Source organism: Cetorhinus maximus, unplaced genomic scaffold, assembly GCF_964194155.1.
Source record: "Cetorhinus maximus unplaced genomic scaffold, sCetMax3.hap1.1 HAP1_SCAFFOLD_2077, whole genome shotgun sequence".
In the NCBI taxonomy this organism is placed as follows: Eukaryota; Metazoa; Chordata; class Chondrichthyes; order Lamniformes; family Cetorhinidae; genus Cetorhinus; species Cetorhinus maximus.
Genome location: NW_027598017.1, coordinates 2486 through 16604, shown reverse-complemented (window position 1 = coordinate 16604; position 14119 = coordinate 2486). Strand labels below are relative to the sequence as shown.

At 42.9% G+C, this 14119-nt stretch overlaps 1 protein-coding gene across 1 annotated transcript in view; it reads right to left on the bottom strand.

The window, feature by feature from the left end:
• LOC144676913 (uncharacterized) overlaps positions 1-13781 on the bottom strand; it is a 49743-nt gene extending 35962 nt beyond the window's left edge. The window contains 1 exon segment of the mRNA XM_078537229.1: positions 13111-13781. Within this exon segment, the coding sequence (XP_078393355.1) occupies positions 13111-13781 (671 nt within the window).
• Positions 13782-14119: the final 338 nt, after the last annotated feature.

Below are 14119 nucleotides of genomic sequence, written 5' to 3'. Positions count from 1 at the left end.
GATTATGAGGGGCATAGATAGGGTGGATATGAAGATACTTTTTCCATCAGCAGAGGGGTCAATAAGGCAAGAGGTAGAAGGCTAAGAACAGAGTTGAGAAATTTTTTCACCCAGAGTCTAGTGAGGGTCTGGAACTCACTGCCTGAAAGGGTGGTTGAGTCAGAAACTCTGGTAACATTTAAGAGGTATTTAGATATTCACTTGCATTGCCATGGCCTCCAGGGCTATGGACCAAGTGCTGGAAAATGCGATTAGGGTAGCCAGATCTTTGTTGACCGGCGCGGACATGATGGGCTGAATGGCCTTCTTCTGTGCTGTAGACGTCTATGAGTCTATAAACACAGTAAAACTTCCTCCTCTGTCCAACATCTGTGGGTAAAACACTTTCTTTCTTCCCCCTGGGAAATACAGAGATATGTGGGACTCTGTAACTGGAATTAGTGCCATAAATGCTGAGGAGTGAAATGCTTTGATTTTGTTGAACCTGTTTGAATTATATGAGCTATTTTAAGTCAAATTTATCCTGTCTATTCAAATACTATTTGCCTTTTAGTTTGAGAATTACGGTAAATTTTTTTAAAAAGTGAAGCCTTGTCCTTCGGTTTATTCTGTTGGGGTTGTCTGGGAAATTGCTTATTTTAAGGGGATTGTAACGAGAGCAATATGTCAGTGTTGTTATATGATACATAGTAGATATATTGTTTATAGTTCTGTAATTTATTATTATTTCTAGTTTTGTAAAATAGTACGATAGCTACATTATTTATTTCCAGCCATAGAGTCCTTATGGCACAGCGGGATTCCAGTCGGCAGCTCGAGTCCATGCTGAATCTCTGTAGGGCAATCCAGTCTGTCCCATTCCCCCTCTATATCCTGTTCCCTTGCAAGTTTATTTCCTTCAAGTGTTCATCCAGTTTCATTTGGAAATCGTTAATCATCACTGTTTCCATCACCCTCATAGGCAGCGAGTCCCAGGTCATGACCACTCGCTGTCTAAATAAAGTTCTTCCTCACATCCCACCATATCTTACCTAAGTAATACAGAACTTTATATCACACAAATTTTTTGACCAATATACACAAATACATATATAGGCTAGCAGCCTGCATGAAGATTTTCAGGTCTCTTGTGTACAGGACAGGAAGTGGTGAGCGTCAATCTGCTGATCAGCCTGGAATGACACCTTCATGAGAACTAGATGGATGTATATTATTTACAGAGGAGTGAGAATGGAGAGAGATTGTTGGGGTCAGATATTTACAGGTTTTGGGGAATGAGAGAGGAAAGAATGTTCCACAGAAACTAGATTTTTCTTTTCTGAATTTCTACCCTGTACTGAAAGTGATGACTTTTGTAAACTCCATTTACAGAATATTAGAAGGGGAGGATTTGGAGACAGATACCAAACAAAGCGTCAAGGCCTGACAGAGTCACTCGATTGATTGGGACGTGAATACCATCAGCCTTTAAATCTAGATGGAGAAACATTTGTCTAGTCTGTCTCCTTCAAAAGGTTTTGAACATCAGTGCAACTAGAAAGGTACCAAGACACACACACACACTTGAGTGAGAGTGTTCCAGTGAACTGACTGTGGAAAGAGCTTTAACCAGTCACACATCCTGAAAAAACATTGCATCATTCACAGTGGGGAGAACCGTACAGATGTTCTTTTTGTGGGCAAGGCTTCAACTGATCATTGAATCTAGAGAGTCACAAGGACACCCTCACCATGGGGAAACCATGGAAATGTGGTGTCTGTGGGAAGGCATTCCAGTTCCCATCTGGGCTGGAAACTCATCGACGCGTTCACACAGGGGAGAGGCCTTTCACCTGCTCTGAGTGTGGCAAGGGATTCAATCAGTTATCCAGCCTTAAGACACACCTGTGCCTTCACACCAGTGAGAGACCATTCACATGCTCCGTATGTGGGAAGAGATTCACTCATTCATTCAGCCTGCTGACACATCAACGCATTCACAATGGGGAGAGGCCATTCACCTGCTCTGAGTGTGGGAAAAAATTCACTACTTCATCCAACCTGCAGAGACACCGGCGTGTTCACACTGAAGAGAGACCATTCGCCTGTTTTGAGTGTGGGAAAAGATTCACTCAGTTATCCAGCCTGCTGAGACACCAGCGGGTTCACACTGGGGAGAGGCCATTCATTTGCTCTGAGTGTGGGAAGGGATTCAGTGATTCATCTCACCTGCTGAGACACCAGTGAGTTCACAAGTGATTACAGGGGTTGGATTCTGCTGTTATTGCTGCTGTTAATCACATCCAGGACTGAACCATGTTCACTCTGACGGTTGGTGAAGTGGGAGGGTCAGAGGTTTCTTTCTGCTGGACAGGCCTCACAGCTTTGCTTCCAGTGGGCTGATGCTCTTTCAGCCTGTGAGTGCACGTTTCCACCGAAATGATCCACAAAAGCTGGTGAAGTATATTTATTTTATCCTGGGTAGTAAATAGTGTTTTGCCCACCACTACAGGTATATCTAAAATAAATACATTTGTCTCTGTTCCATTGAGTCTACAGCACAGGGACCAGGCCAGTCAGCTCAATCGGTCTATGTCAGTATTTATGTTCCAGATGAGCCTCCACTCCCCCCATCAGCATATCCTTCTATTCCTTTCTCCCTAATGTGTGTATCTAGCTTCCTCTTAAATATATTCATGCTATTCACCTCAACCACTCGCTGTGGTCGCAAGCTTCACATTCTCACCACTTGCTGGGTAGAGAGGTTTCTCATGAAATGCCTATTGGATTATTGAGCCTCTTTATAATCTTAAAGACTTCCATCAGGTCACCCTTCAGTCTTCTCTTTTCTAGAGGAAGGCAGCCCAGCCTTTCCTGAGGGTTAAACGCTCTCAGTTCTGGTCTGATCCTTCTGAATATTTTTGCCACCTTCTCCGGTGTGTCTGTCTCCTTTCTCTAAATGGAGATCACAAATATTGACTGTCCTCCCAGTGTCGTCTAACCATGGTTCCAAACCAGTGGAAGATAACCTTCCTGCTTCTCAATTCTATCCATAGAACCATAGAAAAGTTACGGTGCAGAAAGAGGCCATTCATCCCATCGTGTCTGCACCAGCCAAAAAAGAGAAATAAGAAACTAGCCGCTCATTTTAACCCAAACTTTCTAGCACCTGGTCCGTAGCCTTGCAGGTTACAGCACTTCAGATGCAGGTCCAGGTAGCTTTTAAGTGAGTTGAGTGTTTCAGCCTCAACCACAAACTTAGGCAGTGAATTACAAACTACAATTTTATACATCATTACATCCCTGCTTTTGTATTCAATATTTCGCCCAATAAATGAAAGCATTCCATATGCTTTCTTGACCATCTTGTCCACCTGTCTTGCCACCTTCAAGGCACTGTGGACATGCACTCCAGGGTCTCTCACTTCCTCAATCCCTCTCAATAGCTTCCCGATTATTGAACATTCCCTTGTTTTTTTTGCCCTCCCCAAATGCATTACTTCACGCTTTTCAGGATTGAATTCCATTTGCCACTTTTCCACCCATTCAACCAAACCATTGATATAATTCTGGAGTCGACAGCTATCCTCTTCAACTATCAACTACATGGCCAATTTTTGTGTCATCTACAAATTTCCCAATCATGCCTCCCACATTTAAGTCTAAATCATTAATATTTACAGCAAGGGCCCCAATACTGAGCCCTGTGGAACATCACTGGAAACCGTTTTCCATTCGCAAAAACATTCATTGACCATTACCTTTAGTTTCCTGTTGCTGAACCAATTTTGGACCCAACCTGTCACTTTCCTGACAAGTCTGCTATGTGGGACCTTGTCAAATCCCTTACTGAAATCCTGGTAGACAACATCCACTGCACTATCCTCATAAATCTTCCTTGTTACTTCCTCAAAAAATTCTATTAAGTTAGTAACACAGGATCTTCCCCTAACAAAACCAGGCTGACTATCCCTGATCTATCCGTGTCTTTGCAAATGATAGTTTATTCTGCTCCTCAGAATTGTTTTCAATAATTTTCCCATCACTGAAGTCATACTGACTTGCCTATAATTTTCTGGCCTATCCCTCGCATCCTTTTCAACTAATGGTACAACGTTCACAGACCTCCAATCCTCTGGGACTTCACCGGTATCTAGTGAGGATTGGAAAATGGTACTCAGAGCATCTGTTATTTCTTCCCTGGCTTCTTTCAACAGATTGGGATACAGTCCATCTGCCCTAGTGATTTATCCACCTTCAAGGATGTCAGTCCCTCCATTACGTCCTCTCTCACTATGCTTATTGCATCCAATATTTCACTCTTCCCCTTTAACTACAATGTCTGCATCATCCCTCTCCTTAGTGAAGACAGAGACAAAATACTCATTGAGAACCCTGCCCACATCTTCTACATCAACTCACAAGTTACCATGTACATCTCTGATAGGCCCTACCTTTTCCTTAGTTATTCTCTTGCTCTTAATGTACTGGTAAAACATCTTGGGATTTTCTTTGATTTTACCTGTCGACATTTTTTCTTATCCCCTCTCTGCTATCCTAATTTCCATTTTTACTTCACTCCTGTATTTTTTATACTCCTCTAGGCTTTCTACAGTATTAACTCTTTTGTGACTGTCAGAAGCTTTCTTTTTCTGCTTTATCTTGGCCTGTATGCTTCTGGATAATCAGGGGGCTCTATATTTGGCAGTACCACCCTTTTTCTTTGTGGGGACATGTCTACACTGTGCCCGTAGAATCTCACCTTTGAATGCCTCCCACTGATTTGACACAGTTCTTCCTTCTGCTAGCTGTATCCTGTCCACTCTTGCCAGCTCACCTCTGAGCTTTGTAAAATTTGTCTTCCCCCAATTTAGTACTTTTACTCCTGTTCCATCTTTGTCCTTTTCCATAATGATGCTAAGTCTAACTGTATCCCTCTAAAAAGGAACCCTATATATGGGCCCCACACTTTAGGAAAGATGTGATGTTCTCGGAGAGGGTGTCGAGGAGATTTTCGAGAACGGCACCAAGGATGAGGGACTTCAATTAGCTGGAGAGACTGGAGCAGCTGAAATTGTTCTCTTCAGATCATAGAGTCATTTAGGCATAGAAGGAGGCCGTTCAGCCCGTCGAGTCCATGCCAGCTCTCTGTTGAGCAAACCAGCCAGTCCCATTGCGCTGTTCTACCCCGTAGCCCTGCAGGTTTATTTCCCTCGAATGTTCATCCAATTTCCTTTTGAAATCATTCATCATTTCCACTTCCAACACCCTCGTAGGCAGTGAGTTCCAGATCAATACCACTTGCTGTGTAAAAATGTTCTTCCTCACATCTCCTGCCCAAAACCTTAAATGTGTGTCCCTTCATCCCTGTACATCAGCTAATGGGAACAGCTTTTCTTTCTCCACCTTATCTAAACCTGTCATATTCCTGTACACCTCTATCAAATCTTCCCTCAAACTCCCTTGCTCCAAGAAGAACAACCCAGGCCTGACATCTAAAAAAAAGGACAAACAAAATATGTTAATAGCTGAAATCAAATGGGACTGTTTGTTTTCTGTTTCAAAAGTATTATGAAAATATTGTACTGGACAGTGAAGGAACTGGAATAACTCATCAAGGGTGCAGTTCAATGGAATATATCAATCTGGTGCCCATATACATTGCCATGAATTCAGGGAAGTGTAGAGACAAAATAAGTGAGATATTTGTATCCTTTGCCTGTGAACATTTTTAAAAATAGAAAACCGCATTTGAAAGCCTGGCCACTACCTGAAATATCAGGACCATACTGGGGGAGATAATAGAAGATCTCGAGACTGTTACCCACTTTGATCTTTTCATGAGGTCACCTGAAAGTCAATAATATGTCATGATTTTGGGATAGCAGTGTGAGTGTACAGCTGTGATTTGTTACGTGTGAGACAACTAACAGCGGGAAATGCATGGTGAACGTGCGCTGAAGAACTGGTCCCAACCATGCACAGCTACCTGACACCCAGAATGACATTAAATGGTGATTGTGACCAGGGGAATGAGACAACATTTTGACATCATCAAGGATTTGACACATACTCCATAGTGAAACTGACTTTAAAACAACCAGGACAGAATTAAATACACTGGTCATGGTCAATAAGTGAGTAACATTAAATTAAAAAGGGATAAGAACTTGGACTGAACAATTAGAGGCTTAGCAGAAATAATACTCAGTAAGAACTAGCCACAAGTTGGATAGGGATAAAGAGAGAGCTGGAGAAACTTGTACATCTATGCTTGACTTGTTGCTCAAAGCATATGTCCTTATGTACTTGTAACTTAGAACTCATGATGCTCCTTCAGGAGGAGTAAAGATCAGGTCGATGTTACCCCAGCGGGGGCCAGAACAGAACTGGAAAATAACAGAGTGAAATTGAGTGAGGAGTCGGAGAGAGAGTTCTCTTCCCCTCAAGGTGTGGACTGTAAGAATGCTGGGGTACCCCTAATTTGGCATTTCTTGCTAATTAGCAAACGTTAAATTAAATTCTATGACTAGTTATGCATTTATTTTTAATTTGATTGTTACATTTCTCCTGCTTCTACTCCTGTTGTGATTACGCTTTGGGTAAAGATGGTTGACAAGTGACAGGATGGGAAATTGTGCTTTGGGTCTTCATTGACCGAATGTTTTATTGATCCAAAAGGTTTAAAAGGGGCCAAAGTTCAGCAGTAAATATAGCATAGCTGAGAACAGATGACTTGCTATATGCAGGGAGATAAACAGCTCCCAGAGGACTGAGTGTTAAGGCCACCATGTTTTCACTGGTTGGCCTGGGAACGCTGACTCCCTGTCCTGGGGATGGACCGTAGGGAAGCCAATTGTTTGAGAGTTTGACATGGCTGGACGGGTGTAGATGATTCAATGACGGGTTTTGTAATCGGTCCATTCAAATGATGGCTCGGCAATGATTGGGTTAAGTCAATCTGCATAGACTTTGCGATGTAACAAAGTATAAGAAGGAATTCTACAAGAACAGAGATTTTTAGAGACAAGAACAAAAATTGCTGGAAAAACTCAGCAGGTTTGACACTATCTGTGGCAAGGAAGACAGAGTTAACATTTTGAGTCTGTAATACTCTTCATCAGAACTAAAGAGAAATAGAAATGTGGTGAAATATAAGCTGTTTAAGGGGGGTTGGACAGGTGGAGCTGGATAGAGGGCCAGTGATAGGTGGAGGCAAAGGAGAGATTGCCAAAGATGTCATAAACAAAAGGTCAAAGGGGTGTTGACAGTGTTGACATTAGCTAAAGGATGTGCTAATGGTGACATTAAGGGTAGAAAGCAGGATGAGCAAGGTACAGATAGCCCTAGTGGGGGTGCGGTGGGGGGATACCATAAGATCATAAGACATAGGAGCAGAAATTAGGCCATTCGGCCCATCGAGTCTGCTCCGCCATTCAATCATGGCTGATAAGTTTCTCAACCCCATTCTCCCGCCTTCTCCACGTAACCTTTGATCCCCTTACCAATCAAGAACCTATCTATCTCGCTCTTAAATACACTCAATGACTTGGCCTCCACAGCCTTCTGTGGCAATGAATTCCATAGATTCACCACTCTCTGGCTAAAGAAGTTTCTCCTCATCTCTGTTCTAAAAGGTCTTCCCTTTACTCTGAGGCTGTGCCCTCGGGTCCTAGTCTCTCCTACTAATGGGAACATCTTCTGCACGTCCACTCTATCAGTATTCTGTAAGTTTCAATCAGATCTCCCCCCTCATCCTTCTAAACACCATCGAGTATAGACCCAGAGTCCTCAAACGTTCCTCATATGTTAAGCCTTTCATTCCTGGGATCATTCTCTTGAACCTCCTCTGGACCCTCTCCAAGGCTAGCACATCCTTCCTGAGATACAGGGCCCAAAATTGCTCACAATATTCTAAATGTGGTCTGACAAGAGCCTTATAAAGCCTCAGCAGCACATCCCTGCTTTTATATTCTAGTCCTCTCGAAATAAATGCCAACGTTGCATTTGCCTTCCTAACTACCGCGTCAACCTGCAAGTTAACCTTAAGAGAATCCTGGACTAGGACTCCCAAGTCCCTTTGCACTCCAGATTTCTGAATTCTCTCCCCATTTAGAAAATAGTCTATGCCTCTATTCTTCCTACCAAAGTGCATGACCTCACACTTCCCCACGTTGTATTCCATCTGCCACTTCTTTTCCCATTCTCCTAACCTGTCCAAATCCTTCTGCAGCCTCCCTGCCTCCTCAATACTACCTGTCCCTCCACCTATCTTTGTATCATCTGCAAACTTAGTCAGGATGCCCTCAGTTCCTTCATCTAGATCATTAACGTATAAAGTGAAAAGTTGTGGTCCCAACACTGCCCCCTGCGGAACTCCACTAGTCACCGGCTGCCATCCTGAGAAGGACCCCCTTATCCCCACTCTCTGCCTCCTGCCAGACAGCCAATCTTCTATCCATGCTAGTACCTTGCCTCTAACACCATGGGCTCTTATCTTACTGAGCAGCCTCCTGTGCGGCACTTTGTCAAAGGCCTTCTGGAAGTCCAAGTAGATAACATCCATTGGCTCTCGTTTGTCTAACCTACTCGTTACCTCCTCAAAGAATTCTAACTGATTTGTCAGGCATGACCTCCCCTTGATGAAACCATGCTCACTTTGCCCTAATTTACCATGCACTTCCAAGTATTCTGAAATCACATCCTTAATAATGGACTCTAAAATCTTACCACTAGGGAACAGGCAATTCTAGATTTAGTGATGTGTAATGAGGCAGATTTGATAAGGGAGCTTAAGGTGAAGGAGCCCTTAGGAGGGAATCGAAATAGGCTAAAAGGTGGGGCTAAAACAATGTTGTCACCATTGTCACCTTAATGTCACCATTAGCACATCCTTTACCTAATATCACCACCGTCAACACCCCTTTGATCTTTTGTTTATGACATCTTTGGCAATCTCTCCTTTGCCTCCACCTATCACTGGCCCTCTATCCAGCTCTACCTGTCCCAACACCACCCGTCCCAACCCCCCTCACCCTTAAACTGCTTATATTTCACCACATTTTTATTTCTCTTTAGTTCTGATGAGGAGTCATACGGACTCGAAACATTAACTCTGCCTTCCTCGCCACAGATGCTGTCAGACCTGCTGAATTTTTCCAGCAATTTTTGTTTCAGATATCCAGCATCCGCAGTATCTTGCTTTTATCTTAGAGATTTTTTAGAAGTTTTACATATTACATTGACTGGTGCCATGGCATCTGGGACAGATCAGGGAGCATTTACGTGGAGATGGTGCTTCTACCCAGAGTGTAATGGTAATGCTGCTGCACTTTGATACTACTGCTCAGACATGAGCAATTGTCAGGTCTCATTTATACTGACTAAAATCTAATCATTGTCGCCAATCAATGTTATCACTGTGAATCATTTAAGAGTTTGGGAAAGGGGGACAAAGAGTTAATTAACTCCCTGAACCCCATTTTCTAACATCGCTGTGTCAAAAATAAAATCACATTCTCCCTCTCTGGCTCCTTTGCCAATTACCTTGGAGGGACTCACTTGCTGTTAAAGAGCCTGCCAACCCCTCTCACCCACTTTCCCTAAAGTGCATGAAGCTAATCATGAAAGGTCCAGAAAAATCAAATATTTTTATTGATAAAAGTTCATTAATGAAACAGAACTTTTTTTTAAAACGTAAATTACTTGAGGATCAAAGACAACCAGAGGTAAAAGGATTTGCACAATGTTCTGAACCCAAATGGTTTCTCTTTAGCTCCTCTGTACGCTGTTCCTGTGACTCCCCGCTTTGGACACAGGGCCACTGAACCCTGAGGGGTCCCATCACCAGCAGCCCCGGTCACCCCCCACTTCTTCCCCAATTGGCTAGAAGCCCATTTCCCAGTCAGCCAATCAGCATCTTCCCGTCTATTAGTCGACACCCATTGCAATTTCTTAACTGGGACGTAGGCCCCGTTATTCTCGGCTAAATTCAGCCCTCAGCTCCGTCGCCTGGCTGTCATTGACATGAGCAATAGAGACAGAAAGAAAGGTCAAATGGGAATTGAAAACTTGTGCAAGTTGAAGCTTGAGGGAGTGCTGGACTGTTGGAACTGCTCTCTTCTGGATGAGAAGCCAACCCAAGGGCCCCGTCTGCCCCTTTGGGTGGACTTGGACGTTCCCCTGGCTACAATTTCAGAGAAGAGCAGGGACTGCTGTGTTTCCTAAATTACAACAGTGACTACACTTCAAAAAGTACTTCATTGGCTGTAAAGCACTTTGGGATGTATTGTGGTTGTGAACGGCCCTTACAAATGCAAGTTTTTAAATTCAAGTTTTGTGTTACCTCATCTTATGGTCTGTAACTTAATCGATTTCAGCCACCCCCAACTTGCCAATTAATGAATTCACTTTGGTTCAGACAAGAATTTTGACAATTAAGGCAAAGGCAGAATTCTCTGGATTGTAAGTTTAAAAAAAGGTTTATTAAAAGAGAAAGGTTTACTTCACAACTTTAAAATAATGACTTTACAACCTCATGTGGTGATCAGTCCATAAAAGTATAACCCTCTCTGGCTCCTTCTTTGACAGCAATTCTTATAGAATTTAGCCTCGGGAGTCTGGCTCCTTCTTTGACAGTAATTTTCTTGGAACTCAGCCTGGGGAATCTTCATACTTGGCTAACAAGGAAGACCTTCAGAACCTCTACTTTTATGTCCAATGTGACAATTACCCCGTGTCAGAGTGGGGCTTGTTGTAACATGACAATTGGTTAATTTAATTGGATCCCAAATTACTTACACCACCTTCTCTCATTATCTTAGACAGGAATACAATAGAACTGTTTCATATGATCCCTTTATCTGATTCTATGTGATCCCTTATACAGTTCCAAATGTTGAGGCTAATCAGAATTTGAAGGTCTCTCTTGCCAGTACATTTATCTTCATTGCACATTCTTTACATACACAGCAATTAAAGTATTATATTTTTACAGCAAATAAAACTCAGTCTTTTACTATAACTACTGATTCAGAATTGATTTATTAATTATAATTCAATTAAGGCTCACTACTTATTCAATCAGCTGTTACTGACTGGTAGCTAATTAATACAGTAATATTTAATTCATAGATTTGGTTGACACAAGAATGAGTGGTTCAAAAAGACAGTTTGCAGAAGACAATAGTTTCTTATTAATCTTGATTGGATTGAACAATGAGCCTTCTTGAACTGAACTTTGGTAGAATATGATGTCCTATAACTTATCAAAATTAGAAAATAGTTTCTTTGTTTAAACAATTTGTATTGGGCCTGCAGGTTCTGGAAACATTTATGTTGATGCAGTTTTTATGATAAAAAAATAAAGATCCAGCCACGTTAGAGTTTAAAATGGCTTCCTTAACCTTGTTGCCTATAACAGTGAATACAGTGTGAAAGTGATTGATTTTTAAAACTAAATTTAGCTACCCAGGCCTACCTACAGTTTCATGCATTACAACAGTGACTAGACTTCAGAAGTACTTCATTGGCTGTAAAAAGCTGTAGGAGGTCATGTGGTGGTGCAAGGTGCAAAGAAATGCAATTTTTTCCAATTGTCCACAAATTTGGATATATTACGTTTTGTCTGCACATCAAAATAACATGGATTGAGTCTTAATTTTGTGCAATAACCTTGTCTTTGACAACATTTCAAACACTCTTGTGAAAATCCAAACATGCTGCATCCTGAATTATTTGTGTTGAAACACAGCGAGTTTTGTGATGTGGAACGCACTGCCTGAAAATGGTGCAGAGAGCAGATTGGACTCTATCTGTCAAAACAGAATTGGGCAGATTCTTGAAAGGAAAATAAAATTGCAGGATTCTGGGATTAACTGGGTAGTTTCTCAAATATCTGACATGAACACGATGGGCCAAATGGCCTCCTTCTGTGCTCTGTGAGCCTTGTGTGCATTTAAAGTGAGTGGCAATGACCGAGAACCCACTTCCTATGAGTGTGCTAGAAGCAGAGATGATGGCATGATTTCTGAAGGAAATTGGATGGGCACTTCAGGGAAATGGAGCACTACAGGGATAGGACTGGGCAATGGGACTGACAGGTTTTCTCTACAGACAGTCAGCATGGACTCAAAGGGTCGAATGGCCCCATTCCCTACACTAATGACTCAATGATCTAATGAGAGAGATTTCAGCTGCTCCAGTCTTTCCAACTAACTGAAGTCCCTCATCCCTGGTGGCAATATCGTAAATCCTCGCTCCAGACTCCCTAGAACTTCGCAAATTTCCTTGAATGTGGGGCCCATGTGTAGGGCATTCTAGAGGGATAGAATGAAAAACACGGAGTTTATGTTCAACTAGTTCAGAACCATGGTTAGACTACACTGGGAGGATGGTCAACATTTGTGATCTCCATTTAGAGAAAGGAAATAAGGCACTGGAGGAGGGGAAACAAAGATTCACAAGAATAACACCTGAACTGAGAGTATTTAACCCTCAGGAAAGGCTGGGGCGCTATTCTCTAGAAAAGAGAAGACTGAAGGGTGACCTGGTGGAAGTCTTTAAGATTATAAAGGGGTTCAATAATTCAATAGGGATTTCATGAGAAGCATCTTCATCCAACGAGTGGTGAGAATGTGGGACTCACTACCACAGTGAGTGGTTGAGGTGAATAGTATGAATTCTTTTAAGGTGAAGCTTGATACATACATTAGGGAGAAAGGAATAGAAGGATATGCTGATGAGGGGAGATGAAGAGGGTGAGTGGAGGCTCATGTGAAGCATAAATACTGACAAAGACCAACTGATCCGACTGGCCTGGCCCCTGTGCTGTAGACTAATGGAATAGAGACAAATGTATTTATTTTAAATCTACCTGTAGTGGCAGGAAATACACTATTTACTATTCAGGATAAAATAAATATACTTCAACAGCTTTTGTGGATCATTTCAGTGGAAATGTGCACTCCCAGGCTCAAAGAGCATCAGCTCACTGGAAGCAAAGTTGTGAGACCGGCCAGTCCAGTAGAAAGAAACCCTCCAACCCTCCCACTTCACCAATTGTCAGAATGAACATGGATCAGTCCTGGATTAACAGCAGCAATAACAGCAGAATCCAACCCCTGCATTCACTTGTGAACTCGCTGGTGTCTCGGTAAGTGTGATGAATGAGTGAATCCCTTCCCACACACGGAGCAAGTGAACGGCCTTTCCCCAGTGTGAATTCGCTGGTGTGCCCGCAGGTTGGAGGACTGAATAAATTCCTTCCCACACTCAGGGCAGGCAAATGGTTTCTCCCTGGTGTGAACTCGCTGGTGTGCCCGCAAGTTGGAAGACTGAGTGAATCCCTTCCCACACTCAGAGCAGATGAACGGCCTCTCCCCGGTGTGAACGCGTTGGTGAGTCCAAAGGTTGGATGACGTTGTAAACCTCTTTGTGCAGTGAGAGCAGCTGAACGGTCTCTCCTCAGTGTGAATGCGTTGGTGGACCCTCAGATCTGCCGCACTTTTGAAGCTACTCAAACAGTCAGAGCATTTAAAGGGTCTCTCATCGGTGTGAGTGATGTGGTGTGCCATCAGGCTGGATGACTGAGTGAATCGCTTCCCACACTCAGAGCAGGTGAACGGCCTCTCCCCAGTGTGAACTCGCTGGTGCTTCTGCAGGGTGGATGACTGAGTGAATCCCTTCCCACATTCAGAGCAGGTGAATGGCCTCTCCCCAGTGTGACTGCGTAGATGAATCTCCAGCTCTGATGGAGCTTTGCATCCCTTCCCACAGTCTCCACATTTCCATGGTTTCTCCATGGTGCGTCGCCGTGTGTCTCTCCAGATTCAACGATGAGTTGAAGTCTCGTCCCCACACAGATAATGTGACAGACAACAGTCTCTCACTGCTGTGAATGGTGCGATGTTTGTTCAGATTGTATAACTGGTTAAGTCTCTTTCCACAGTTAGTACACTGGAACACATTCAGTCAGGCGTGTGTGTCTCGGTGCTTTTCCAGTCACACTGATGTTTAAAACCTTTTGAAGCAGACAGAACAGACAAACATTTCTCCTTCCAGATTCAAAGGCCAGTGTTTTACACGTCCCAATTAATCAAGTGACTTTGTGAGGTTACGATGTGATGTTTTGGGATTTCTG